This window comes from Rhinoraja longicauda, chromosome 16 (genome assembly GCF_053455715.1).
Source record: "Rhinoraja longicauda isolate Sanriku21f chromosome 16, sRhiLon1.1, whole genome shotgun sequence".
Taxonomy (NCBI): Eukaryota; Metazoa; Chordata; class Chondrichthyes; order Rajiformes; family Arhynchobatidae; genus Rhinoraja; species Rhinoraja longicauda.
This window is the reverse complement of record NC_135968.1, coordinates 5,967,258-5,994,677: the sequence shown is the minus strand read 5'-3', so window position 1 is coordinate 5,994,677 and position 27,420 is coordinate 5,967,258. Positions and strand designations below refer to the sequence as shown.

General features: G+C 47.7%; 2 protein-coding genes across 2 annotated transcripts; both read left to right on the top strand.

The window, feature by feature from the left end:
• Positions 1-2,459: 2,459 nt before the first annotated feature.
• LOC144600794 (putative G-protein coupled receptor 139) lies at positions 2,460-3,383 on the top strand (the record flags this gene model as incomplete). Its single annotated transcript, XM_078412685.1, has 1 exon — positions 2,460-3,383. A coding segment is annotated over one exon (924 nt), but the record flags the coding sequence as incomplete, so codon positions are not given.
• A 7,072-nt stretch (positions 3,384-10,455) lies between these two features.
• LOC144601141 (putative G-protein coupled receptor 139) lies at positions 10,456-11,361 on the top strand (the record flags this gene model as incomplete). Its single annotated transcript, XM_078413096.1, has 1 exon — positions 10,456-11,361. A coding segment is annotated over one exon (906 nt), but the record flags the coding sequence as incomplete, so codon positions are not given.
• Between the last annotated feature and the right edge of the window lie 16,059 nt (positions 11,362-27,420).

Below are 27,420 nucleotides of genomic sequence, written 5' to 3'. Positions count from 1 at the left end.
GCCTTGGTTTTGTTTCACGCGGAGTCCTGACAATGGCGACTGGTTCATAAGCATCGAGAAAAGCTTTAAAATGTACCCCCTCTTTCACGGGTCAGCCGGTTGGAGTAGCTGGTTTACTGTTCACTCCAAAAACGTGGTTTACGCTGTATTGAAATGCCTCTAATTTTATTCATAGTTCTAAAACAATGTTAATGACATTTCGCCCCTCGTTTAAATGCGTTGCAGCACTGTGTTTAATAATATTTTTGTTGCTTAATGTGAGTCGGATAATCGGATGGTTAAAGCTAAATGCAACGTGTCAATTTTTCAGCAATGCGTTCCACGTGAGCAACACATAGGCATGTACTCCAAGCCTTGCGTTTTTGGTATGAGTATCAACCCGACCTCAAACAATGTAATACAGAAAATTTCCGAATATTTTCAAACCGTCCGTAAAGTGTTAATGGCATGGAAATATGAGGCAAGGCAAGCATGAGGAACACTCTTCTTGCCATCACAGTTTCCCCATTTTCATTATCAAACGATGTGTCTGAAGAAGAGTCCCGACTAGAAAGGTCACCCATCTGTTTTCTCCACAGATGCTGCCTGACCCACTGAGTTACTCCAGCACCTTGTGTCTATCTTAGGTATGTACTAGCATACGCAGTCCCTTTTTGAACATATATGAAACCAAATTGTTTTATCTTAAAACAAATTGCATTGTTCTAAATAAACCTTGCACCTCTTTTCTTAGGACTACATTGCAAAATGGATTATTTAGCCACCGATGTTTTACAGAGATACATAACGGAACAGTTCCCTCGGTCATCGATTCCATGTCGACCATCGTCCACCTATTTTTATGAATCTCATTTAATATTCCCTCCAAGTCCTTCTAAACACACAGGGACAATTTAGAGTGCTCGGTTAACCCGCCAGCCTGTTATTCTATCCAGTTTTGGGAGAAAATTGAAGTACCGACTGAAACCCATGCGGTCACGGGGAGAAGGCGCAAACTCCACACGATAACACGATTGGTTTGGAACGCGTCTGTGTTTCCAACATTGTGAGGTCGCTAATCTATCAACGGTACCACTATAACATAACATAACATAACAAAACTTTATTGTCATTCGGCACAACACCGAACCAAATTTCAGCAGTCACAAGACACAGCAAAAAAGAAAAAAACACAGGACATACGACCCCAACACAAACATCCATCACAGTGACTCCAAACACCCCCTCACTGTGATGGAGGCAACAAAACTTCCCCTCTCCTCCCCCCGCACCCACGGATAGACAGCTCGACCCCTACCGAGGCAACCGACACGCACAGCCTCCGCAAGGGGATGGAAGGCCCCGCGGCCGAGCCGCCCCGGGCACCGAAACGTCCCGCGGCCGCACCGGGCGATGTTAAGTCCAGCGGCCGAGCCGCACCGGGCACCGAAACGTCCCGCGGCCGAGCCGCACCGGGCACCGAAACGTCCCACGGCCGAGCCGCACCAGGCACTGAAACGTCCCGCGGCCGAGCCGCGCCGGCGATGTTAAGTCCCGCAGCCAGCCGCGCCAGGCACTGAAACGTCCCGCAGCCGAGCCGCACCGGGCACTGAAACGTCCCGCAGCCGAGCCGCACCGGGCACTGAAACGTCCCGCGGCCGAGCCGCACCGGGCACTGAAACGTCCCGCGGCCGAGCCGCGCCGGCGATGTTAAGTCCAGCTGCCGAGCCGCGCCGGGCGATGGAAGGCCCCGCGGGCGAGCTGCGCCCCGGGGAAGAGACCTAATAAAAGAAAGGTTTCCCCCGCCCCACCCATCCCCACCCCCCCCCCCCCCCACACATACACAGCCAAAAACAGAAACAAAAACCATCCCAACACCGACACAAACAAAAAAAAGAAAAAAAGACAAACAGACTGCCAGAGAGCCGCAGCCGTTAGGCGCAGCCAACTCCTCCGCCTTAGTTTTCCGCCAAATCCTTGAACTCTCACATTTGACACGAAGATGAGGTGTTAGCAGCGACCGTGAATATCACTATCTATATTTCACCTCCATAATATTGTTCAATTTCAATCCGCAGCAGCGCCTGTCAATCCATAATTCTCCCACAAGAATGAACGATTCCAACTGACGTTAGCCGCCCTTCTACATTTATCGAAACTACTTTGGATACCTTAGGAACTCCTGCATTGAGCACGTACCAAGATGTCCATCGATTATCCAAATGCTCGTACCTTGCTTCCAGCCGTGCAAATGGGGGCTTCTCAAATTTGCAAATTCCCACGGTACTTTTTTTTTAAAATCCCCCCTGCAAGTATTCGTTATTCAACATAGGAACTCGATTACATGTATTTATTTGAAATCCGCAGCGATATCCATAATAAATGTAATCCCGGGTTCTCATCTATTCCCTTGAAACTTAGATCTTAGAGCAATTTTTGTCGCTCCACATACCAGACTTGCATAATCTACTTGATTTACTTTATCAATCTTTCTTCTTATAGTTAACTTAATGGCCATTGCGATCCTTTCCAGAGGAAGGTGCGGTCTCTCCGGATGTATAACTAAGTACCTGATATCGATGGCGGCGACTGATCTCTTAGTCATTATTACCGCTGTTTTATTAAACCGTATTCCAGCGATTTATTTCCCAGGAAGCTTCCTGTCCATTACACCTGTGTGTAGTCTCTCCATTGCTTTGATTTATGCATCCAGGGACAGCTCTGTCTGGTTGACAGTCGCCTTCACTTTTGATCGATTTGTGGCCATTTGTTGCCAGAAGCTGAAAAGAAAATATTGCACCGAGAGGACGGCTGTTGTGGTTATAGGAACGGTGTGTGCACTGGGAAGTTTGAAGAGCGTGCCCTGGTACTTCATACATGAGCCCATGTTTGTAATCAATGAAGTTCCCTGGTATTGCAGACTTAAGGAAATCCACTACACTTCACCATTGTGGGGAGCGTTTGACTGGTTTGATCGTATTTTGACCCCGTGCGCCCCGTTTATTCTGATAATTCTGCTCAATGTTCTGACTGTCAGGTTCATTCTAGCGGCGAGTAAAGCGCGCAGGAGGCTTCTGGTGCAGGGCAACGGAGAAAAACAAAGTGACCCAGAGATGGAGAACCGGAGGAAGTCCATTGTTTTACTTTTTGCTATATCGGGTATTTTCATCCTCTTGTGGATGACATATGTTGTACAATTTTGTTACGAACGGATTACGAATAACTTTACAATTGCCGGATTCAGTGATCCCAAATTTATACTGCAAGAAAGTGGCAACATGCTTCAGTTATTGAATTCCTGTACTAATACGTTTATTTATGCGGTAACTCAGAGTAGCTTCAGAAAGGAGCTGAAGGATGCGTTGAAATGCCGGCTTATTGTGCTGGGTAAAATAAACAAATAATTGCAGTCCAAATCTAAACCTCGCTTGTTTCATGATACGTTTTCGTGGATTCATTCTGAGGTCAGAGTAATTGTTACTGTACTGTATTAACACATAATTTCAAATTAATATGTATTCCCGGCTGAATCAAATAAATTTGGCACGAAGAAATGCAAACAAAAGATCCTGGTAACGCTCAGTATGTTCGGAATGAGAAATCGGTTTCTGTTGGAGACCCTTTGTCGGAACTGAGAGAGAATCGCATGTTGGTTTTCAATAGTGGGGAATGTGAGAAGTGGGTGGGTGAAACATATGTAATATCCCGGTTGGGGTGAGTCCCAATGGGTTAGTGGGGGCGATATATCGACTGAGAAAAATGGATCCAAATTGGCGACAGGCGGAAAAAGCGGGTTCCAGTTTAGGCTGAAAGAGAGAGAGAGAGAGCTGGAGAATTCGAAATCGAGTCTCGGAGGCTGCAACATGCGCAGACCCAAATTGAAGCGTTGCTGCTCAAGCTTGTTGGGCGTCGCAACAACAATGCAGGAGGCGGCAGATAGAAATGTCAGAGTGGGAGGTGATTCGTCACATAAATGCACTCACACACATGTTTGGGCAAGTTTCCAGATGACCCTGTCTAGTGTGCCCACCGACCTTTCTCTTGCACATTAACTCCCTCGGCTCTCCTCCTTTGCACCACGGCTTCCTTCTCTACTCTCTCGTTCACTTGACCATTTGCTCCCCCTTTCATCGGACATTCAATCCCTGTCTCCACTCTTTCCCGGGTCGTCCCTTTGCTCCTCAACTTTAGGAACCGCACAGTCTTCAATCTCCGCGCACACACAAACACGTACGCACACACACGCACACGCACACACACAAATCACACACACACACACACATGCAGAAACACGGGCACGCGCACGCGCGCACACACACAGGCATTCGTAGAGTGCCATTTCCTGAGCCACAGGAGTGCTGTTCGAATACGAAAATATATGTAAATATATCGTCATCCCCTTGCTCCTCAGCTTTAGGAATCGCACAGTCTTCAATCTCCGCGCACACAAAAAGACGCACGCACACACACGCATACGCATACGCACACACACACACAAACACACACACACACGCACACACACATGCAGAAACACGGGCACGCGCGCACACACACACACACACACACACAAACATACACACACACACACACATGCAGAAACACGGGCACGCGCACACACACACATGCATTCGTAGAGTGCCATTTCCTGAGGCACGGGAGTGCTGTTGGAATACGGAAATATATGTAAATATATTGGGGCGGCATAATGGCGCAACGGTGGAGTTGTTGCCTCAAAGCACCTGAGACCACGGTTCGTTCCTGACCGTGGGTGCTGTTTGTGCGGCATTTGTACATTCTCCCTGTGACCGCGTGGATTTTCTCCGGGTGCTCCAGTTTCCATCCACACTCCAAAGACGTGCAGGTTTGTAGAATAATTCGCGTCTGGAAATTGGAAATTGTCCTACTGCGTAGGATCATGCTAGTGTCCGGGGACAAAACTCGCACGGCCACATGGAGAATGTACAAACTCCGTTTAGGCATCTCCCGTCGTCAGGATCGACCCCAGGTCTCTGTCGTTGTTAGGCAGCAACCCTATGCAGCCCTCATCTCTTGTTTAATTTTTCTTATATTAGCATATTGTTCGGGTTGGAATTGAGACTGATATGGAAACAGAGAAACATAGAAAAATAGGTGCAGGAGTGGGCCTTTCGGCCCTTCGAGTTAGCCATTCAATATCATGGCTGATCACGTAAAATCAGTACCCCGTTCCTGCCCCCCCCCCCCCCCCGCCCCGTATCCCTTGATTCCTTTAACCTTAAGAGCTTAATCTATCTCTCTCTTGAAAACATATAGTGATTTGGCCTCCACTGCCTTCTGTGGCAGAGAATTCCACAGATTCAAAACACTCTGGGGGATTTTTTTTCCCTCGTCTCAGTCCTAAATGGCCTACCCCGTTTTTTAAACTGTGACGCCTGGTTCTGGACTCCCCCAACATCCGGAACATTTTTCCTGCATCTAGTCTGTCCAAACCTTTAAGATTTTTGTTTTGTTTCTAGAAGATCCCCTCTCATCCTTCTCAAGCCCAGACAATGCATTATTTAATCATATGCTAGTCCCGGCATCACGGGAATTAACCTGGTGACGTAGGGACAACTGGCTTCTCTTCCAAATACCGCTAGATCTCCTCGCTCTCCCCTCGCTCCCTCCCCTCACTCCCTCCATGCTCTCCCCACCCTCCCCTCCCACTCCCTCTATCATTCCCTCTCCTTCGCCTATCTCCCTCCCCCCCCACCCTCTCCCCATCTCCCTCCCCTCCCTCCCCCCTGCCACCTCCCCCTTATGGTTGCTTCTCCTGCATTGGTGGAGCACCCTCTTCTCCCCCGCTCCCCCTCCCCTCCCAGTCACTCCACCTACCCTCCCCCACCCCCCACCCCTCCCTTTCACCTCTCCACAACCTCCCCTTCCCCTCCCCTTCATCCACCCCTTCTCGCCCTCCACCCACCTCCCGCCCCCTCTCCCCTCTCTCCCCATCCCTCTCCCTCTCTCCCTCCCCCTCTGTCCCCCTCCCCCCTGCCCCATAGGGTTACGTCTCCTGCATTGGTGCCTCACCCTCCCGCTCCCCACCCCACTCCCTTCCCCACCTCTCCTCCCTTCCCTGCCCCTCCGCGCTTCCCCACCTCCCCTCCCTCCCCTCCCCATCCGCTTCCCTCCCCTCCCCCTCCTCCCCCAAACCCTCTCCCCTCCTCTCCTCCTTCTCCTGCCCCTCCGCCCCTGCTCCACCTCCCACCTCGCTTCCCCTCCTCCGTCCCCTTTCCCCCCTCCCCTCCCCTCCCCTCGACGTCTTCCCTCCCTCTCTTCCCCCCTTCGGCTCACCGAGCCCGCGCCGACCAGCGATCACCTCTACACACTCGTTCTACCCTACACGCTGGGAACAATTTACGGACGCCAATTAACCTGTAAACCTTCGCCTCATTGGAGTGTGGGAGGAAACCGGAGCACCCGGTGAAACTCTATCCATTCACAGGGAGAACGTACAAGGTCAGCATAGACAGTACCAGTAGTCAGGAATGGACCTGGGTCTCTGGCACTGTAAGGCAACAATTCTACCGCTAATTAGCTTTTACCTTTAATATACTGGTTGGAGCAGTCACTCCAGGACATTGTAGTCCAGCGCTGCTCTCTGCTCCATCGCTGCCGGCGAAACTGACCTGCTCTTATCACACGGCTCCTTTTTCTCATACATATCTGGAATCGTAGAATGACAGAATCGTACAACATGAGTACAGGCCATTCGGCCCAATGCACTTCAGGGCACCAGTAGGTTTTGTTTTTTATGTTAATGTCGTGGATCAGCACGTTGCCCAAAGCCCCTGTGCCTTTACTGCTCCTCTAAACACTTCTTCAATCCACCTTTCCTGCATTTCTCTCAATGCATTTTCTTTAACTGCCTCCTACCATACGGCATTCGTTTTTAGGTCAGGAGAACAAAACTGCCGATGCGATAGGTTCTTACAGACTCTCGGGTTAACGGTAGCGCAGCGGTAGAGTTGCTGCTTTACAGCGAATGCAGCGCCGGAGACTCAGGTTCGATCCTGACTACGGGTGCTCCACTGTAAGGAGTTTGTACGTTCTCCCCGTGACCTGCGTGGGTTTTCTCCGAGATCTTCGGTTTCCTCCCACACTCCAAAGACGTACAGGTATGTAGGTTAATTGGCTGGGTAAATGTAAAAATTGTCCCTAGTGGGTGTAGGATAGTGTTAATGTACGGGGATCGCTGGGCGGCACGGACTTGGAGGGCCGAAAAGGCCTGTTTCCGGCTGTATATATATGATATGATATGATATGAACATACCTATAATCTGCGGTGTCCGCCCATAATTGAAACGCTCCCGTCCAGGCCACATCCTGGCGAATCTCCACTGAACTCCCTCCCACGCTTTCCATCCTGCCTGAACCGCATGCAGGACTACATCGGAAGTCCTGAGCTATGTTCCATAAAATTGGAGCAGAACCTTCCGTTTCTTGTATGCAGGGCCCCGACTAATGAAGACCATTATCGCTTCTTATGGGGTAAGAATGGGCCATTATTAACAACATAATCTACTTCCGCTTTTACCCTCAGGGTTCGACAGTTCGGCAATACGGCAGTAACATTCATGTTTTATGTTCTAGCCACGTTGGTATTCAAATACAAAACCGCGATTTGTCAGGATTAAACTGCATCTACCATTGATCAGCTCGTTTCAATAACACGCCAATATTACCTTATATAATATACCTTAATATTGTAGCTTTTTTTAAAGAGCGGATTCACATGAATGTTGCGATGTCATTAAAAATAAACACTGAACGGATAGTCTGCTGGAGTATTAATAAAGTTACCTAACATCCATATACTAAAACTCTCGTTTGTTATCTTGTTTGTAATTGAATTTCAGCCAAAACGGTACACGATAGCGCGACAATTTTAGGCCCACCTTACTCGCCATTGTCACTTTAGTGATAATGCAAGTCGTTTGATTGAAATCGGTGTTATCTTTTAAAAGTTATTCACACTTCAAAGTTTAGATCTATCTCCTGGATGGGAGAGGAGGGAGGATAAGGGGGGGGGGGGGGTTGAAGGGGATGGGAGAGGGGGAGGGGGGAGGGTGCTGCACCAATACAGGGGAGGTTTGGGCCCAACGGGTCCACTTGGTCTAGTAGTACATAAAAGCCGCTTATCCAGAACCACCGAAGTGTTGATGGTTCTTTAACTTAAACCTTTGAAAAGACTGTCAGTAATGTTGAGACAGTTCAATGTGTCCAAATACAGCACATTGTGGTTAACTTTTGTTTTCACCGTCGATCGATTTGCTGCTATTTGTTGTCTGAATCGGTAAACCAAAATATTGCACTGAGAGGAGTGCACGAGTGGCTAGAGGACCAATCTACGTTTTGAGCTGTATTAAAAACATTCCGTGGCATTTTGTTTGTGGGGCTTTGTATATAATTGACGGGGCTTCGTAACACTGTAACATTAAATTAAGCTTTTATTCTGAACTGTTATGGAAAACGTTTGATTGAATTAACCACATATTGAGCCTATGTGCACCGTTTCTCCTGATATCACTGCTGAACGCGCTGACAATCAGATGCATTCGTTGGCGTCCAGAGCCCGCAAGAGTCTTTGGGTCCAAAACACTGGAGATGGCCATGGAGAGCAGAAAATAGTCACTCGTTTGACTCTTCACCATCTCGAGACGTTCTCTCGTTCTGTGGACCATTTATGTTGCATATGTCCTTTCCGTGCGATTTCGCGGCATCAAAGTTGAGAATCAAATTGATCGCTATATAATGTTTTCCTCATGAATATAATAATCTGTGATGTAACGTACGCAGAGCATTCTCTGAAGCCAGTGGAGAAATAAAGTTATTTATCTAATTGCATCTCTCAGGAATTGGGGTTTGGGGGGAGTTGTAAATTTGGACGAGATATAATGAGGGTGATGCGAATGTCTAGTAGATTGAATGTACGATCAAGGGTAGAATTCGCTCTCTCAAAAATGCACGCTCCGCCTCGAGGTCCGGTGTACGCCGTTTACTACACGGCCCTTGCAGCTTGTGCAATTCTAGGTGAAACCCGAGACGTTGTTATTCACTGCCGTGTGTTTCCTCGAGAGTTTGTTGTTGGGCGCACTAGTTAATGGATAACAGGAATTGTTATTTGTGCTTTAGTACTTTAGTATAAATTGCCTTGGTTTAGTTTCACGCGGAGTCCTGACAATGGCGCTGAACGGAAGAAGGCGACTGGTTCATAAGCATCGAGAAAAGCTTTAAAATGTAACCCCTCTTTCACGGGTCAGCCGGTTGGAGTAGCTGGTACACTGTTCACTCCAAAAACGTGCTTTAAGCTGTATTGAAATGCCTCTAATTTTATTCATAGCTCTGAAACAACGCTAGTGACATTTCGCCCCTCGTTTAAGGCGTTGAAGCACTGTTTAATAATATTTTCGTTGCGTAAATTGAGTGGGATAATCGGATGGGTAAAGCTAAATATAACGTGTCAATTTTCCAGCAATGCGTTCCACGTGAGCGACACATCAACTTGTACGCCAAGCCTTGCATTTTTGCTATGAGTATCAAACCGACATCAAACAATGTAATGCAGAAAATTTGCGAATATTTTCAAACCGTCCGTAAAGTGTTAATGGCATGGAAATACGAGGCAAGGCAAGCATGAGAAACACTCTTCTTGCCATCACAGTTTCCCCATTTTCATTATCAAACGATGTGTCTGAAGAAGGGTCCCGACTAGAAACGTCACCCATCTGTTTTCTCCAGAGATGCTGCCTGACCCACTGAGTTACTCCAGCACCTTGTGTCTATCTTAGGTATATACTAGCATACGCAGTCCCCTTTTGCACATATATGAAACCAAACTCCACATCGATAACACCATTGGTTTGGAACGCGTCTGTGTTTCCAACATTGTGAGGTAGCTAATCTATCAACGGTACCACTATACTGCTTTAGTTTTCCGCCAAATCCTTGAACTCTCACATTTGACACGAAGATGAGGTGTCAGCAGCGACCGTGAATATCACTATCTATATTTCACCTCCATAATATTGTTCAATTTCAATCCGCAGCGGAGCCTGTCATTCCATAATTCTCCCACAACAATGAACGATTCCAACTGACGTTACCCGCCCTTCTACATTTATCGAAACTACTTTGGAGATCTGTGGAACTCCTGCACTGAGGTGTCCATCCATTATCCCAATGCTCGTACCTTGCTTCCAGCCGTGCAAATGGGGGCTTCTCAAATTTGCAAATTCCCACGGTACTTTTTTTTTAAAATCCCCCCTGCAAGTATTCGTTATTCAACATAGGAACACGATTACATGTATTTATTTGAAATCCGAAGCGATATCCATTATAAATGTAATCCCGGGTTCTCATCTATTAACTTGATACTTAGATCTTAGAGCAATTTTTGTCGCTCCACATACCAGACTTGCAAAATCTACTTGATCTACTTTTTCCCTCTTTCTTCTTATAGTTAACTTAATGGCCATTGCGATCCTTTCCAGAGGAAGGTGCGGTCTCTCCAGATGTATAACTAAGTACCTGATATCGATGGTGGCGACTGATCTCTTAGTCATTATTACCGCTGTTTTATTAAACCGGATTCCAGCGATTTATTTCCCAGGAAGCTTCCTGTCCATTACACCTGTGTGTAGTCTCTCCATTGCTTTGAGTTATGCATCCAAGGACAGCTCTGTCTGGTTGACAGTCGCCTTCACTTTTGATCGATTTGTGGCCATTTGTTGCCAGAAGCTGAAAAGAAAATATTGCACCGAGAGGACGGCGGTTGTGGTTATAGGAACGGTGTGTGCACTGGGAAGTTTGAACTGCGTGCCCTGGTACTTCATACATGAACCAATATTTGTAATCAATGAAGTTCCCTGGTATTGCAGAATTAAGGAAATCCGCTACACTTCACCATTGTGGGGAGCTTTTGACTGGTTTGATCGTATTTTGACCCCGTGCGCCCCGTTTATTCTGATAATTCTGCTCAATGTTCTGACTGTCAGGTTCATTCTAGCGGCGAGTAAAGCGCGCAGGAGGCTTTGGGTGCAGGGCAACGGAGAAAAACAAAGTGACCCAGAGATGGAGAACCGGAGGAAGTCCATTGTTTTACTTTTTGCTATATCGGGTAGTTTCATCCTCTTGTGGATGACATATGTTGTACAATTTTGTTACGAACGGATTACGAATAACGTTACAATTGCCGGATTCAGTGACCCCAAATTTATACTGCAAGAAAGTGCCAACATGCTTCAGTTATTGAATTCCTGTACTAATACGTTTATTTATGCGGTAACTCAGAGTAGCTTCAGAAAGGAGTTAAAGGATGCGTTGAAATGTCCGTTTATTGTGCTGAGTAAAATAAACAAATAATTACAGTCTAAATCTAAACCTCGGTTGTTTCACGATACGTTTTCGTGGATTTATTCTGACGTCAGAGTAATTGTTACTGTACTGCATTAACACATAATTTCAAATTAATGTGTATTCCCGGCTGAATCAAATAAATTTGGCACGACGAAATGCAAACAAAAGATCCTGGTAACGCTCAGTAGGTTAGGAATGAGAAATCGGTTTCTGTTGGAGACCCTTTGTCGGAACTGAGAGAGAATCGCATATTGGTTTTCAATAGTGGGGAATGTGAGAAGTGGGTGGGTGAAACATCGGTAATATCCCGGATGGGGTGAGTCCCAATGGGTTAATGGGGGAGATATATTAACTGCGAAAAATGGGTCCAAATTGGCGACAGGCAGAAAAAGCGGGTTCCGGTTTAGGCGGAAATAGAGAGAGAGAGCGGGAGAATTCGAAATCGAGTCTCGGAGGCTGCAACAAGCGCAGACCCAAATTAAAGCATTGCTGCTCAAGCTTGTTGGGCGTCGCAACAATAAAGCAGGAGGCGGCAGATAGAAATGTCAGAGTGGGAGATGATTCGTCACATGAATGCACTTACACACATGGTTGGGCAAGTCTGCAGATGACCCTGTCTAGTGTGTTCATCCACCTTTCTCTTGCACATTAACTCCTTCGGCTCTCCTCCTTTGCACTACGGCTTCCTTCTCTACTCTCTCGTTCACTTGACCCTTTGCTCCTCCTTCCATCGGACATTCAACCTCTGTCTCCGCTCTTTCCAGCGTCGTCCCCTTGCTCCTCAGCTTTAGGAATCGCACAGTCTTCAATCTCCGCGCACACATAAACACGCACGCACACGCACACACACGCATACGCACACACACACACACAACCACACGCACACACACACACACATGCAGAAACACCGGCACGCGCGCACACACACACACACAAAGACACACACACACACACACACACACACACAAAGACACACACACACACACACACACACACACACACACACACACACACACACACACACACACACACACATGCAGAAACACGGGCACGCGCGCACACACACAGGCATTCGTAGGGCGTCTTATCCTGAGCCACGGGAGTGCTGTTGAAATACGAAAATATATGTAAATATATTGGGGCGGCATAATGGCGCAACGGTGGAGTTGTTGCCTCACAGCACCTGAGACCACGGTTCGATCCTGACCGTGGGTGCTGTCTGTGCGGCATTTGTACATTCTCCCTGTGACCGCGTGGGTTTTCTCCGGGTGCTCCAGTTTCCATCCACACTCCAAAGACGTGCAGGTTTGTAGAATAATTGGCTTCTGGAAATTGGAAATTGTCCCTACTGCGTAGGATCATGCGAGTGTACGGGGACAAAACTCGCACGGCCGCATGCAGAATGTACAAACTCCGTTTAGGCATAACCCGTCGTCAGGATCGAACTCAGGTATCTGTCGTTGTAAGGCAACAACCCTATGCAGCCCTCATCTCTTGTTTAATTTTTCTTATATTAGCATATTGTTCGGGTTAGAGTTGAGACGGATATGGAAACATAGAAAAATAGGTGCAGGAGTTGGCCTTTCGGCCCTTCGATCCAGCCATTCAATACCATGGCTGATCACGTAAAATCAGTACCCCGTTCCTGCCCTCCCCCCCCCCCCCCCCCCCCCGCGCCCCGTATCTCTTGATTCCTTTAACCCTAAGAGCTTAATCTATCTCTCTCTTGAAAACATCCAGTGATTTGGCCTCCACTGCCTTCTGTGGATTCAAAACACGCTGGGGCATTTTGTTTCCTCGTCTCAGTCCAAAATGGCCTACCCCTTTTTTAAAACTGTGACGCCTGGTTCTGGACTCCCCCAACATCGGGAACATTTTTCCTGCATCTAGTCTGTCGAAATCTTTAAGATTTTTGTTTTGTTTCTAGAAGATCCCCTCTCATCCTTCTCAAGCCCAGACAACGCATTATTTAATCATGTACCAGTCCCGGCATCCCGGGAATTAACCTGGTGACCTAGGGACAACTGGCTTCTCTTCCAAATACCGCGAGATCTGCTCGCCCTCCCCTCGCTCCCCCCTCCCCCTCTGCCCCCTCCCCTTATGGTTGCTTCTCCTGCATTGGTGCAGCACCCTCTTCTCCCCCACTCCCCCCCCCATCACTCCCCTCCCCCCCAACCCCTCCCCCTCACCTCTCCCCCTCCCCTTCCCCTTCATCCACCCCTTCTTGCCCTCCACCCACCTCCCTCCCCCTGCCCCTCTCTCCCATCCCTCTCCCTCTCTCCCCTCCCCCTCTGTCGTCCTCCCCCCTGCCCCATAGAGTTATGTCTCCTGCATTGGTGCCTCACCCTCTCCTCCCCCACTCCCACTCCCCTCCCATCCCCCTTCCCCTCCCTCCCCCTCCCATCCCCTTCCCCTCCTCCCCCCACCCAACTCCCCTCCCCTCCCCTCCTCTCCTCCTTCCCTGCCCCTCCGCCCCTCCCCACCTCCCCCTCCCTCCCCCTCCCCCTCCCCTTCCCCTCCCCTCCCCATCCACTTCCCTACCCTCCCCCTCCTCCCCCGCACCCTCTCCCCTCCTCTACTCCCTCTCCTGCCCCTCGTCCACCTCCCCCTCGCTTCCCCCTCCTTCCTCCCCTCTCCCCTCTCCCCCCTCCCCTCATCCTCTTCTCTCCCCCTCCTCCCCCCTCTGGAGAAAAGGGATAGGTGACGTTTCGGGTCGAGTCTGAAGAAGAGTCTCGATCCGAAACTTCACCTATTCCTTTCCTCCCTGGAAGCTCTGTGACTCGCTGAGTTACTCGAGCTTTTTGTGTCCATCCACTCACACGTGTTTGTTAAATTTATGTTTAATACTGTCTATTTCATTACTAAGCCCATGCCACGTCTCTTAACAATGTTAATGAGAGGGAATGATAGAGGGGGGGGGGGAGGGTGGAGAGAGGATGGAGGGAGTGAGGGGGAGGGAGCGAGGGGAGGGTCTTTCCTGACTCTTAACAATGTTTCTGATTTTTATTTCTAATGTAGTTTCAAGCTATGCTTATTGCAATTAGGATATAGGATTTTTAGGATAATATAGGATATATTATAAGAAAATAACTGCAGATGCTGGTACAAATCGAAGGTATTTATTCACAAAGTGCTGGAGGAACTCAGCAGGTCGGGCAGCATCTCGGGAGAGAAGGAATGGGTGACGTTTCGGGTCAAGACCCTTCTTCAGACTGATGTCTGGGGTGGCGGGACAAAGGAAGGATATAGGTGGAGACAGGAAGATAGAGGGAGATCTGGGAAGGAGGAGGGGAAGGGAGGGACAGAGGAACTATCTAAAGTTGGAGAAGTCGATGTTCATACCAAGGGGCTGCAAACTGCCCAGGCGAAATATGAGGTGCTGTTCCTCCAATTTCCGGTGGGCCTCACTATGGCACTGGAGGAGGCCCCCTCCAATTTCCTCCGTCTACGCTGCATCTGCACCCGGGATGAGGTGTTTCACACTAGGGCTTCGGAGATGTCCTCGTTCTTCAGGAAACGAGGCTTCCCCTCCTCCATTATAGATGAGGCTCTCACTAGGGTCTCTTCTACATCCCGAAACTCCGCTCTTGCTCCCCCTCCCCCCACTCGCAACAAGGACAGAATCCCCCTCGTTCTCACCTTCCACCCCACCAGCCAGCGGATCCAACAAATTATCCGCCAACATTTCCGTCACCTACAACGGGACCCCACCACTGGCCATATCTTCCCATCCCCTCCCACCTGCTAATGGTGGTAGGAACGGCAGTTTAAAAAGAGCGCCAATAGGGCACTGTTAATCAGTCTGTAAAGGTCGGGAAGTTGGAGAGAGGACGACCGTTGGCTGAAAGTAAGTACCTGCTAATAGTCGTAGGAACGGCAGTTTAAAAAGAGCGCCAATAGGGCACTGTTAATCAGTCTGTAAATGTCGGGAAGTTGGAGAGAGGACCACCGTTGGCTGAAAGTAAGTGAGTGGCAATTACAGTGTAATAAGTCAGTTAGAAGATAATACGTAGATTGGTTGATTATTTAAGTGAGAAGTCTGGTAAATTGGACAATCATGCAATTTAATTGGTGATATAAGCAAGACTTGCAAAAGGGTGCAGCCCTGTTCGGGTGCAGCGCCCAGTGAGAAAAGTGCCCAGTGAGAAAAGTGCCCGTCTTTGGCTGCGAGTGCGAGTCTTTGGCTGCGAGTGCGAGTCTTTGGCTGCGAGTGCGAGTCTTTGGCTGCGAGTGCGAGTCTTTGGCTGCGAGTGCGAGTCTTTAGCTGCGAGTCTTCGGCGAGGAGGCTGAGGTGAGGAGGTTACAATTGTTTTAAGCCTGAACTGTTTATAGACACAAAGTAATGGCGGAAAAGTTGGTGCAGTGTGTTTCCTGCAGGATGTGGGAAGATAGGGACGTCGCTGGAGCTTCTGGGAGCTACACCTGCAAGAACTGTGTCCAGGTGCAGCTCCTGAATGGACGTGTGGTGGAGTTGGAGAGGCAGTTGGATGACCTCAGGGCCATCCGGGAATGCGAGAGTTTCCTCGACAGGACCTATTGTGAGGCTGTCACGCCAAGGGTCCAGGTCGAGCGAAGGTGGGAGACTGTTTCAGGAGGGAGTGGACGTGGACTACAGGAGACCCCAGTGGCTGTGCCTATTGCAAATAAGTATACCCTCTTGGGAACTGTCGGGGCAGAAGACGTTTCCAGTCCGAGTGGCGGACCTGTTGGCAAGGATACTCGACAGGGGAGACCGAAGTCAGGAAGAGCCGTAGTGGTGGGTGACTCCATCGTCCGAGGGACGGACAGAAGATTCTGTGGCAGCAGGAGGGACTTGAGGATGGTCTGTTGCCTCCCTGGTGCCAGGGTTCAACACATCACGGACCGGCTTCAGAAAATCCTAGTGAGGGAAGGCGATCAACCTGAAGTCGTTGTGCACGTGGGCACGAATGACGTCGGGCGGAAGAGGAAGGAGGTGCTACAGCGGGAGTTTAGAGAGTTAGGAAAAAGACTGAGAAGTAGGACGTCGAAGGTGGTTATCTCTGGACTGCTACCGGTACCTCGTGCTGGTGAGGCCAGGAACAGAGAGATAGAGGGTATGAATTTATGGCTGAGGGGCTGGTGCAGAGAGCAGGGATTTAGATTTCTGGACCACTGGGATCTCTTCTGGGCTAGGGGTGACTTGCACAAAAGGGACGGGTTACATCTTAACAGCAGGGGGACAAACATTCTGGCAGGCAGGTTTGCTAGTGCGACACCTGTGGCTTTAAACTAAGTAGTGGGGAGGAGGGGTTAACAAATTGTGAATATGAAGATGAGGTTAAAGGGAATACAGGAGATATTGCAGAAGACTCTCGGAAGAATGGGAACAGAAGTTCTAGAAGGGAAAAGAGCTTAAGGGCAGGGCCATTTGTGACCGATGTGAGAGGGGAGGTAAATACAGAAGTTAAAGTGCTGTACTTAAATGCGCGTAGTATAAAAAATAAAGTGGATGAGCTTGAGGCTCAGTTAGTCATGGGCAAGTATGATGTTGTAGGGATCACTGAGACATGGCTACAAGAGGACCAGGGCTGGGAACTGAATATTCAGGGGTACACAACGTATAGAAAAGACAGACAGGTGGGCAGAGGGGGTGGGGTTGCTCTGCTGGTAAGGAATGATATTCATTCCCTTGCAAGGGGTGACATAGAATCTGGAGATGTTGAATCAGTATGGATAGAAATGAGGAATTGTAAGGGTAAAAAGACCCTAATGGGAGTTATCTATCGGCCCCCAAACAGTAGCCTCGACATAGGGTGCAAGTTGAATCAGGAGATAAAATTGGCGTGTCACAAATGTAATGCTACGGTGGTTATGGGAGATTTCAACATGCAGGTAGACTGGGAAAATCAGGTTGGAAATGGACCCCAGGAAAGAGAGTTTGTAGAGTGCCTTCGAGATGGATTCTTAGAACAGCTTGTACTGGAGCCTACCAGGGAGAAGGCAATTCTGGATTTAGTGTTGTGTAATGATCCTGATCTGATAAGGGGACTAGAGGTAAAAGAGCCATTAGGAGGCAGTGATCACAACATGATAAGTTTTACTCTACAAATGGAAAGGCAGAAGGGAAAATCGGAAGTGTCAGTATTACAGAATAGCAAAGGGGATTACAGAGGCATGAGGCAGGAGCTGGCCAAAATTGACTGGAAGGAGGCCCTAGCAGGGAACACGGTAGAACAGCAATGGCAGGTATTCCTGGGAATAATGCAGAGGTTGCAGGATCAATTTATCCCAAAGAGGCGGAAAGACTCTAAGGGGAGTAAGAGACACCTGTGGCTGACAAGGGAAGTCAAGGACAGCATAAAAATTAAGGAGAGGAAGTATAACATAGCAAAGAAGAGTGGGAAGACAGAGGATTGGGACTCTTTTAAAGAGCAACAAAAGTTAATTAAAAAGGCAATACGGGGAGAAAAGATGAGGTACGAGGGTAAACTAGCCAATAATATAAAGGAGGATAGCAAAAGTTTTTTTAGGTACGTGAAGAGGAAAAAAATAGTCAAGGCAAATGTGGGTCCCTTGAAGACAGAAGCAGGGGAATTTATTATGGGGAACAAAGAAATGGCAGACGAGTTAAACCGTTACTTTGGATCTGTCTTCACTGAGGAAGATACACACAATCTCCCAAATGTTCTAGGGGCCGGAGAACCTAGGGTGATGGAGGAACTGAAGGAAATCCACATTAGGCAGGAAATGGTTTTGGGTAGACTGATGGGACTGAAGGCTGATAAATCCCCAGGGCCTGATGGTCTGCATCCCAGGGTACTTAAGGAGGTGGCTCTAGAAATAGTGGAAGCATTGGAGATCATTTTTCAATGTTCTATAGATTCAGGATCAGTTCCTGTGGATTGGAGGACAGCAAATGTTATCCCACTTTTTAAGAAAGGTGGGAGAGAGAAAACGGGTAATTATAGACCAGTTAGTCTGACATCAGTGGTGGGGAAGATGCTGGAGTCAATTATAAAAGACGAAATTGCTGAGCATTTGGATAGCAGTAACAGGATCATTCCAAGTCAGCATGGATTTACGAAGGGGAAATCATGCTTGACAAATCTACTGGAATTTTTTGAGGATGTAACTAGGAAAATTGACAGGGGAGAGTCAGTGGATGTGGTGTACCTCGACTTTCAGAGAGCCTTTGACAAGGTCCCACATAGGAGATTAGTGGGCAAAATTAGAGCACATGGTATTGGGGGTAGGGTACTGACATGGATAGAAAATTGGTTGACAGACAGAAAGCAAAGAGTGGGGATAAATGGGTCCCTTTCGGAATGGCAGGCAGTGACCAGTGGGGTACCGCAAGGTTCGGTGCTGGGACCCCAGCTATTTACGATATACATTAATGACTTAGATGAAGGGATTAAAAGTACCATTAGCAAATTTGCAGATGATACTAAGCTGGGGGTAGTGTGAATTGTGAGGAAGATGCAATAAGGCTGCAGGGTGACTTGGACAGGTTGGGTGAGTGGGCGGATACATGGCAGATGCAGTTTAATGTAAATAAGTGTGAGGTTATTCACTTTGGAAGTAAGAATAGAAAGGCAGATTATTATCTGAATGGTGTCAAGTTAGGAAGAGGGGATGTTCAACGAGATCTGGGTGTCCTAGTGCATCAGTCACTGAAAGGAAGCATGCAGGTACAGCAGGCAGTGAAGAAAGCCAATGGAATGTTGGCCTTCATAACAAGAGGAGTTGAGTATAGGAGCAAAGAGGTCCTTCTACAGTTGTACCGGGCCCTGGTGAGACCGCACCTGGAGTACTGTGTGCAGTTTTGGTCTCCAAATTTGAGGAAGGATATTCTTGCTATTGAGGGCGTGCAGCGTAGGTTCACTAGGTTAATTCCCGTAATGGCGGGACAGTCGTATGTTGAAAGGCTGGAGCAATTAGGCTTGTATACGCTGGAATTTAGATGGATGAGGGGGGATCTTATTGAAACATATAAGATAATTAGGGGATTGGACACATTAGAGGCAGTAAACATGTTCCCAATGTTGGGGAGTCCAGAACAAGGGGCCACAGTTTAAGAATAAGGGGTAGGCCATTTAGAACAGAGATGAGGAAGAACTTTTTCAGTCAGAGAGTGGTAAAGGTGTGGAATTCTCTGCCTCAGAAGGCAGTGGAGGCCAGTTCGTTGGATGCTTTCAAGAGAGAGCTGGATAGAGCTCTTAAGGATAGCGGAGTGAGGGGGTATGGGGAGAAGGCAGGAACGGGGTACTGATTGAGAGTGATCAGCCATGATCGCGTTGAATGGCGGTGCTGGCTCGAATGGCTGAATGGCCTACTCCTGCACCTATTGTCTATTGTCTATTGTGTATCTCTGCGTTCTGCAGAGACCATTCCCTCCGCAACTCCCTGGTCCACTCGTCCCTTCCTACCCAAACCACCCCAACCCCGGGCACTTTCCCCTGCAACCGCACGAGATGCAACACCTGTCCCTTTACCTCCCCCCTCAACTCCATCGAAGGACCCAAACAGTCTTTCCAGGTGAGACAAAGGTTCACCTGCACCTCATCCAACCTCATCTATTGCATCTGCTGCTCTAGATGCCAACTTATTTACATCGGCGAAACCAAGCGCAGGCACGGCGATCGCTTCGCTGAACACCTGCGCTCGGTCCGCTTTTACCAAACTGTTCTCCCGGTGGCTTCAAATCCCCCTCCCATTCCCAGTCTGACCTTTCTTTCATGGGCCTCCTCCAGTGCCATAGTGAGGCCCACCGGAAATTGAAGGAACAGCATCTCATATTTCGCCTGGGCAGTTTGCAGCCCCTTGGTACGAACATCGACTTCTCCAACTTTAGATAGTTCCTCTGTCCCTCTCTTCCCCTCCTCCTTCCCAGATCGCCCTCTATCTTCCTGTCTCCACCTACATCCTTCCTTTGTCCCGCCCCCCCCCTGACATCAGTCTGAAGAAGGGTCTCGACCCGAAACGCCACCCATTCCTTCTCTCCCGAGATGCTGCCCGACCTGCTGAGTTACTCCAGCACTTTGTGAATAAATACCTAGGATATATTATATATATATTATATATATATATATATATATATATATATAATTTATTAATATAGGACAATTAGGATAATCGGATAATTAGGATAACTTGCAATAACAAGTCATCGACGAAGTTATTTTAAAGTATTAACCAGTTAATCATCAGGATTGCAGTATCTCTCTGAAAAGAACACTAGCCTTTTGGTATTCCTACCCTTGTAGAAACTCGAACAAAGCATGTTAGAGATCCAGAAACAAGAATCTCAGCAAAGAAGGATAATGTACTCTGACTAGTTGCAATTAAGCAAGAGCATTGTGCATTGTACGCGAATGTTCCACGTAATCAAATTATTTGTTTTGCCTAATCGACAAGAATAGCAAGAATATAAAAAAGGGTGATTGTATGTAATTGTGGTAGTGATTCAAACCTATCTTTTGCTTTTGGCTAAAAAATAAAATTTGCATGATAGAGGAACATGTTCACCACACAAATCTGAGTTTCAGCACTCCTTTAAGAATGTAATTGCATGTATAACAGGGCTAACTCTTAATTGCGAGTACGGTGGCGCTGCGGTATAGTTCCAGCCTTATTGCGCCGGAGACCCGGGTTCGATCCCGACTACGGATGCTGTCTGTATGTATTTGTACGTTCTCCCCTTGACCGCGTGTATTATCTCTGAGATTTTCGGTTTCCTCCCACACTCCAAAGACGTACAATTGGCTTGGTGTATGTATAAATTGTCCCCAGTGCGTGTAGGATAGTGCTATTGTGCGGGGATCGCTGGTCGGTGCGGACTCGGCTGGCCGAAGTGCCGGTTTCCGCGCTCTTTCTCTAAACTAAACGAAAGTATCGGTGATCCTCGTAGCAACCTCGTAGAACACTATTACACTGCCTTATCCCTATCCACGACATTGGTAAATTACAAATTCCAAAGTCGACTTTATCTGCTACCACCACTACTTTCGAGGTGCAGGGTGGAAAATGTCCCTTCGGCTCACCGAGCCCGCGCCGACCAGCGATCACCTCTATCCTACACGCTGTGGACAATTTACGGACGCCGATTAACCTGCAAACCTGCGCCTCTTTCGAGTGTGGCAGGAAACCGGAGCACCCGGTGAAAATCCACCCATTCATAGGGAGGACGTACAAGCTCAGCATAGACAGTACCAGTAGTCAGGAATGGACCTGGGTCTCTGGCACTGTAAGGCAACAATTCTACCGCTGTACCACGTTAAAGTCGTGATATTAAATTCAAAAGGTCATGGCACCAGAAGTCACGATCTATCATTAAATTATTGATGTATCCATGTCAATTGTACTGAAATCCCAATTGGAAATTCTGAATTAAAGTATTCAATGGCCTCCGCCATTCCCGGAATGCCGCGCGCGGTTGATTGTGCCCTATCATTGACCATAGGAATGCAGCACGCAGGCGTGCATTGAGACTTCGGTTTGCGCCAAAGTATCTTTGGTTTCCGCAGAGGGCGGAATGGCGGCCATCAAAGCGGAGGGGTGAAGATCTGGTAGGAGAGGAAGGGAAGCGCTGATGCTGTGGGAGGCCAAGGAGGAATTGCAGATCGCGGGTTCATGCCCGAGACACAAATAAGTGATTGCAAACGTTGCACTTATGCAGCAGCGACATTCGTGTCGGGTCAGTGAGCATCTGGGAAGGTGGTGGTTGGGGGGGGGGGGGGGGGGGGGAGGGGGAGCGTACGCGCTGTTATTGGTGGCGCAACAGTGCGTGGGCGGGACCTAATGCCCCCGCTCGGCCAGGAGATGCTATCACTGAAGATGGACACAAAAAGCTGGGAGTAACCCAGCAGGTCAGACAGCATTTTTGGGGAAAAAATGGGTCGAGACCCTTCAGTCTGCCTCCATCGAACGTGTCCAAAGACAGGCAGCTCGATTTGTTACAAATACCTATGAGAGAGAAGCGAGTGTCACCAAATTCTACATTCATTGGGGTGGAACCGCTCCAAAACAGACTGCTGCAAAGCCCACCGTTTGACGTGTTTTGACAAAATGTTAAACGGTCAGCTCGACATAGATTACCAAATCTACACCCAACCCAAACCTATCAGGAGCAGACGAGGACATTCGATTCAATTCAAGATACAAGCTACCAAGACAACAGATGTGTATCGCAATTCATTCTTCCTTTGCACAATTAAATCATGGATTACTCAACCAGATGCAACTAAATTTAAGGTAGCTCTTCTTCTGCAAGAAGCCCTTCTTGCTTAAGTCCATACTCCGCCATCTCCAGTTTAAATTCCATTTGCAATATTTTGGAGGACCAAGAATCAAGAACCAAGCACCAAGTCTTCTTCTTCAGTCTGAAGAAGTCTCGTCCCGAAACATCAACTATTCCTTTTCACCAGGGAGCCTGTCTGACCCGTTGGGTTACTTCAGTTTTTGTGTCTATCTTCGGTTTAAACCACGATCTGCAGTTCCTTCTGACACAGAGGCAATGACTGGCCCTTCCCTTTGATTGACTGAGTGCTGATAAGCAGATTGGACAGAAAATGGGACCAAGAGAAATGTGAGCTGGTTTGGGGAGTTTGGAAAATCAAGAAAGAACAAACTTATATAAAGTGTTTAAGCGTGGAAGGACTTGGTTTATTGAATCTGAACTTGGACTCAGAAAAATAATTAACCAAGCACTTTTGGTCAATGAGACTGATTTGGTATGTAGGAAATATTTGCAGATGCTGGTTTACACTGAAGATAGACACAAAGTGCTGGAGTAACTCATCGGGTCAGGGAGCATCTCTGGAGCAAAGGAAGAAGTGACATTTCGGATTGAGACCTTTCTTCAGACCGAGAGACAAGGGAGAGGAAAAAGACTGATTAGGTGCCTGTTATGTTTCTTGCTTAAGTTATTAAACACATTGGGATACTCGTACTATCAAGTTTATTTACTGTTGAGTGGATGAAATGGACTACTCTGGTGTCTTCTCTTAGGCCCCCTCAGTCATGGGTGATGCATCCTAGTTGGCTGCTTGCTCCACACCTCGGCTAGAGCAGCGTTGCTTGTGGCTGAAGAGACCAATGCGGGAGTGGCAGTCTCTGTCGCAAAGGTCACATTTGTGTGAGGTCTCTGGTCTGTTGAAGTTGCCGCGCTCCTTTCTGCGTGCCCGCTTGTCTGTCACTGCGTTCATCAGTTTCTCTTCCCCTGTTTTGAGATTTTGGTTCAGGGTACCTCTCCACCTCGTACGGTCAGCTGCAACGCTCTCCCAGGACTGCACACCGATGTCGAGCGCCCTTCAAATCTCTCTTGCAGACAGCCTTGTAACGTAGCTGGGGGCGGGTGATGGTTCCCCTCCCAGATGTCAGTTCTCCATAGAGGATGCCTTTTGGAATATGGCTCAGGTGTGTAGATGTGATTTTGGCCAAGTTGGGAAGATTAGTGTGAAGAATAGAATAATTACATTGTGGTTCAGTTCACTGATAAACAGCGGCCTGGACTGAGGAAAATGAGTTCAAATACCACCTCAGTCATAGAAGGTAAAACAGTACGGCAGAGGACAGGCCAGTCGGCCCACATTGTCTGTGCTGAACAAGATGCCAAGACCAACTCTTATGTGCACATAATCCATAGCACTTTCACACCCTGCATATTCATGTGCCTATCTAAAAGTCTATTAAATGCCACTATCGTACCTGCTTCTATCACCACCCCAGCAGGGTGTTCTGTATACTCATCATGATTTTGTAAAAGAAACTTGCTATGCGCATCTCCATTAAAGGTTGTCGCTTTCACCATATAGCGATGACTCCAAGTATTTGATATTTCCATCTGGAAAAGGAGTTATGATTGCTTACCCCATAATACCTGTCATAGTTTTACATCCTTCTATGAAGTCTCCGGGAAAAATCAGAGAGTTGTGAAGCTGTGGAATTCTCTGCCTCAGAAGGCAGTGGAGGCCAATCCTCTGGATGCGTTCAAGAGAGAGTTAGATAGATCTCTTAAAGATAGCAGAGTCAGGGGATATGAGGAGAACGGGGTACTGATTTGCATGATCAGCCGTGATTACGGTGAATGGCTCAAAGGGCCGAATGGCCTACTCCTGCACCTATTGTCTAAAATTATAGAGCTGAACTAGTTGAGTCAATCTTCTCACACATGGATCACCAGCCATTTTACTGGCCTTTCCTAATCTAGAACACGATGTACAGGCCTGAACACTCTATTCCTAAATCTATTCTCCTTTAGCTCTTTAATTAGATTGCAGCCATGGCAACCTGTACAATTTCCAAAACTTTCTGACACACTTCGTTAACAAATTCACAGTGAACAGATGGAGTAACTTTGACACTCTGTGCAAGGTTCTTCCACATCACTGCTAACAGCCTCCCATCAGACAACATTGCCGGCAGCACACTAATAGCAACAATATGCTCCCAATGGCAAGCTGCCAAGCAATCGGTTGCATGCAAGAGCTTCGGAAGATCGTTGCATTGTCTAATTCGATAAATAATTTAGAAATGCTTTTTTGAAATTTTTCCTTTTTCAAGTTGATGGCAATACATCTACCATAATCTCCTATCACAATAATTGTTTGCTCTGGAAAATGATTGATTTTGGTTGGAATTATTTTGACTTTCTTCCTTGCTGTCCATTAATTTTTCCTCTGTAGCCAGGTTCATTTGTTATTCTCTGTTGGCCTTGCTCGATCTTTGTGAGCAGATTTCTCATAGCATTGTGACATTAATTAGCCAAAATAAACTGCACCTAGTGAGAGAATGCAAAGGGGTAGTGGGGACAGTATAGAAGTACAAACAAGGAACTGCAGATACTGGTTTACACAAAAAGACACAAAGTGCTGAAGTAACTCAGCGGGTCAGCCACAGGTCACATTTTGAGTTGGGACTTTTTTCAAACTAATTGCAGGGGAGGGGGGCTGGAAGAGAGAAGGTTTTCCAGCTTTCATTCTTACCTCCTCTCTTCCAGCTTTTCTTTTCCTGGCATCCACCCACCCCCCCCCCCCCCCCCCCCCACAATCAGCCTGAAGAAAGATTCTAACCCTAGACGTCACCTATCTATTTACTCCAGAGCATGACCCGCTAAGTTACTCCAGAAATGTGTGTCTTTCTTTGGCAAACCAGCATGTGCAGGTACTTGTTATAACATCCTGTGGAATCTCTGCTCTGCCCTTCCCAGCACTATCACATGCATCCCATATCTTGATGACCAGACAGTACACAGTACTCCTGCTGAGGTCTGACCTGCTTTTATAAGATTGATGCATAACCTTGCCACTCTTATATTCAATGCGCTGACTAATGAATGCCATTATAGACCTTATCAGGCTGTGCAGCCATCATCAATGATCTGTGGACATACTCCAAAGTCCTTCTATTCCTTCATACTCACAAACATCCTACCAATATTGAAAAATGTCCTATCCTCATTGGTGCTCTCATTGATGCAGCATCTCACTTTTGAGTGGATTAAATTTCAACTTCTATTGTTTAGACCATTTTACAAAAACATTGATATCTCCCTTCAGTCTAAATCCTTCCACACTATTTGCAACTCCACCAGGGTTCGTATCATCTGCAAATTTACTCTGTGGATCCTTCAGTCATATCAATCTTTCACCGTTTTACCATAGAACCATCCGTAATTCCATTATCACCCACTTTCTGGGACTTTATTGCTTGGGGTGGAGGAGGATGAGGGTAGTGATTGTGTGAATGGTCACGGCACTTTTCACAGGATACTGGAGTTTATAAAAGGAGGACACAGATTTCAGGAGAGAGAGGTACGATTCAAAAGAACCTGAGGAGGACTTTTTTCCCAATACAGAGGGTGGTAGGTGTATGGAAGGAGTTGTCAGAGGAAGGGTAAAATTACAATATTTAAAATACATTTGGACTAGTACATGGATAGGAAAGATTGAGACAAATGGGCAAACAGACAAATGAGACTTGCTCAGATAGACATCTTGGTCAGCGGAGAAGAGTTGTGCTGAAGGTGCTGTTCAGGTGCTGTACAACCCTGATTCAACAGCTCCACACAAACAGGACTGTGGTTGAACCCAAGTCGCGGAGTTGTGGGAGAGCACCACTGTAACGCACAATATATAAGATTTCCAGTAATTTGTTTTTGCTATATTTATTGTTATTCATTAGAATTTGGCAGTGAATTAATAAACGGTCTTCTGACATCTTATATACAGTAAGGATCCAATTTTAAGATAATATTCAATTTGTAAACTGCTTTTGTTCTCAACAGTGACAGAAATAACTGCAAATGCTACAATTTTGAGCAAAAAAACAAGGAACTCAGCGGGCCGGGCACCTTCTATGGAGGGAATGTACTGGCGACGTTTCGGCTGGGTCCTGAAGAAAGGTTCCGACCCGGAACGTGGTCTGTCCATTCCCTCCACGGATGCGACCTGGCCCACTGGGTCCCTTCAGCACTTGACGTATCGCTATCAATGGCGTTGCTTTTACCCAGAATTCCGGGCGAGGCTGAAACTGCTCCATTGAACTGCAGCAGCCCAGTACGCAGGCGCAGGGAGCATGCGCACTGCGGCTGCTGAAAAGACAGGCTGAGGCGGAACGGTGGATGGGCGACTGGCCGGGAAATGGAGGGCTGAAGCAAGGGATTTGACGTTACGGGTGAGCTAAGAATCCCACGTCTGGTGTGGGATTCGGGCGCGGAATAAGAGCCAGCGGTTCCTGCGTCTTTGTGGGTGGAGGGTGTCGGTCGGATCGACCGGCCGAGCTGATGAGCGGCCGCCATTTGCGGGGGAGAGGAAGTGGGACGCATGCGCGGCCATCGCTGGTGACGGACATAAAGTGGGCGGGGCCCCAGGGAGGGGCGGCCTCGCCCCCAACCCTCTGTCCAGCCTCTTATTGCTCAAACAGAATACAGAGCTTTATTTGTCATTCGGTACCAAGGTACCGAACGAAATTACATAGCAGTCACACAAAAAAAAAGAACACAAGACACATGACCCAAACACAAACGTCCATCACAGTGACTCCAAACACCCCTTCACTGTGATGGAGGCAACAAAACTTCCACTCTCTTCCCCACGCCCACGG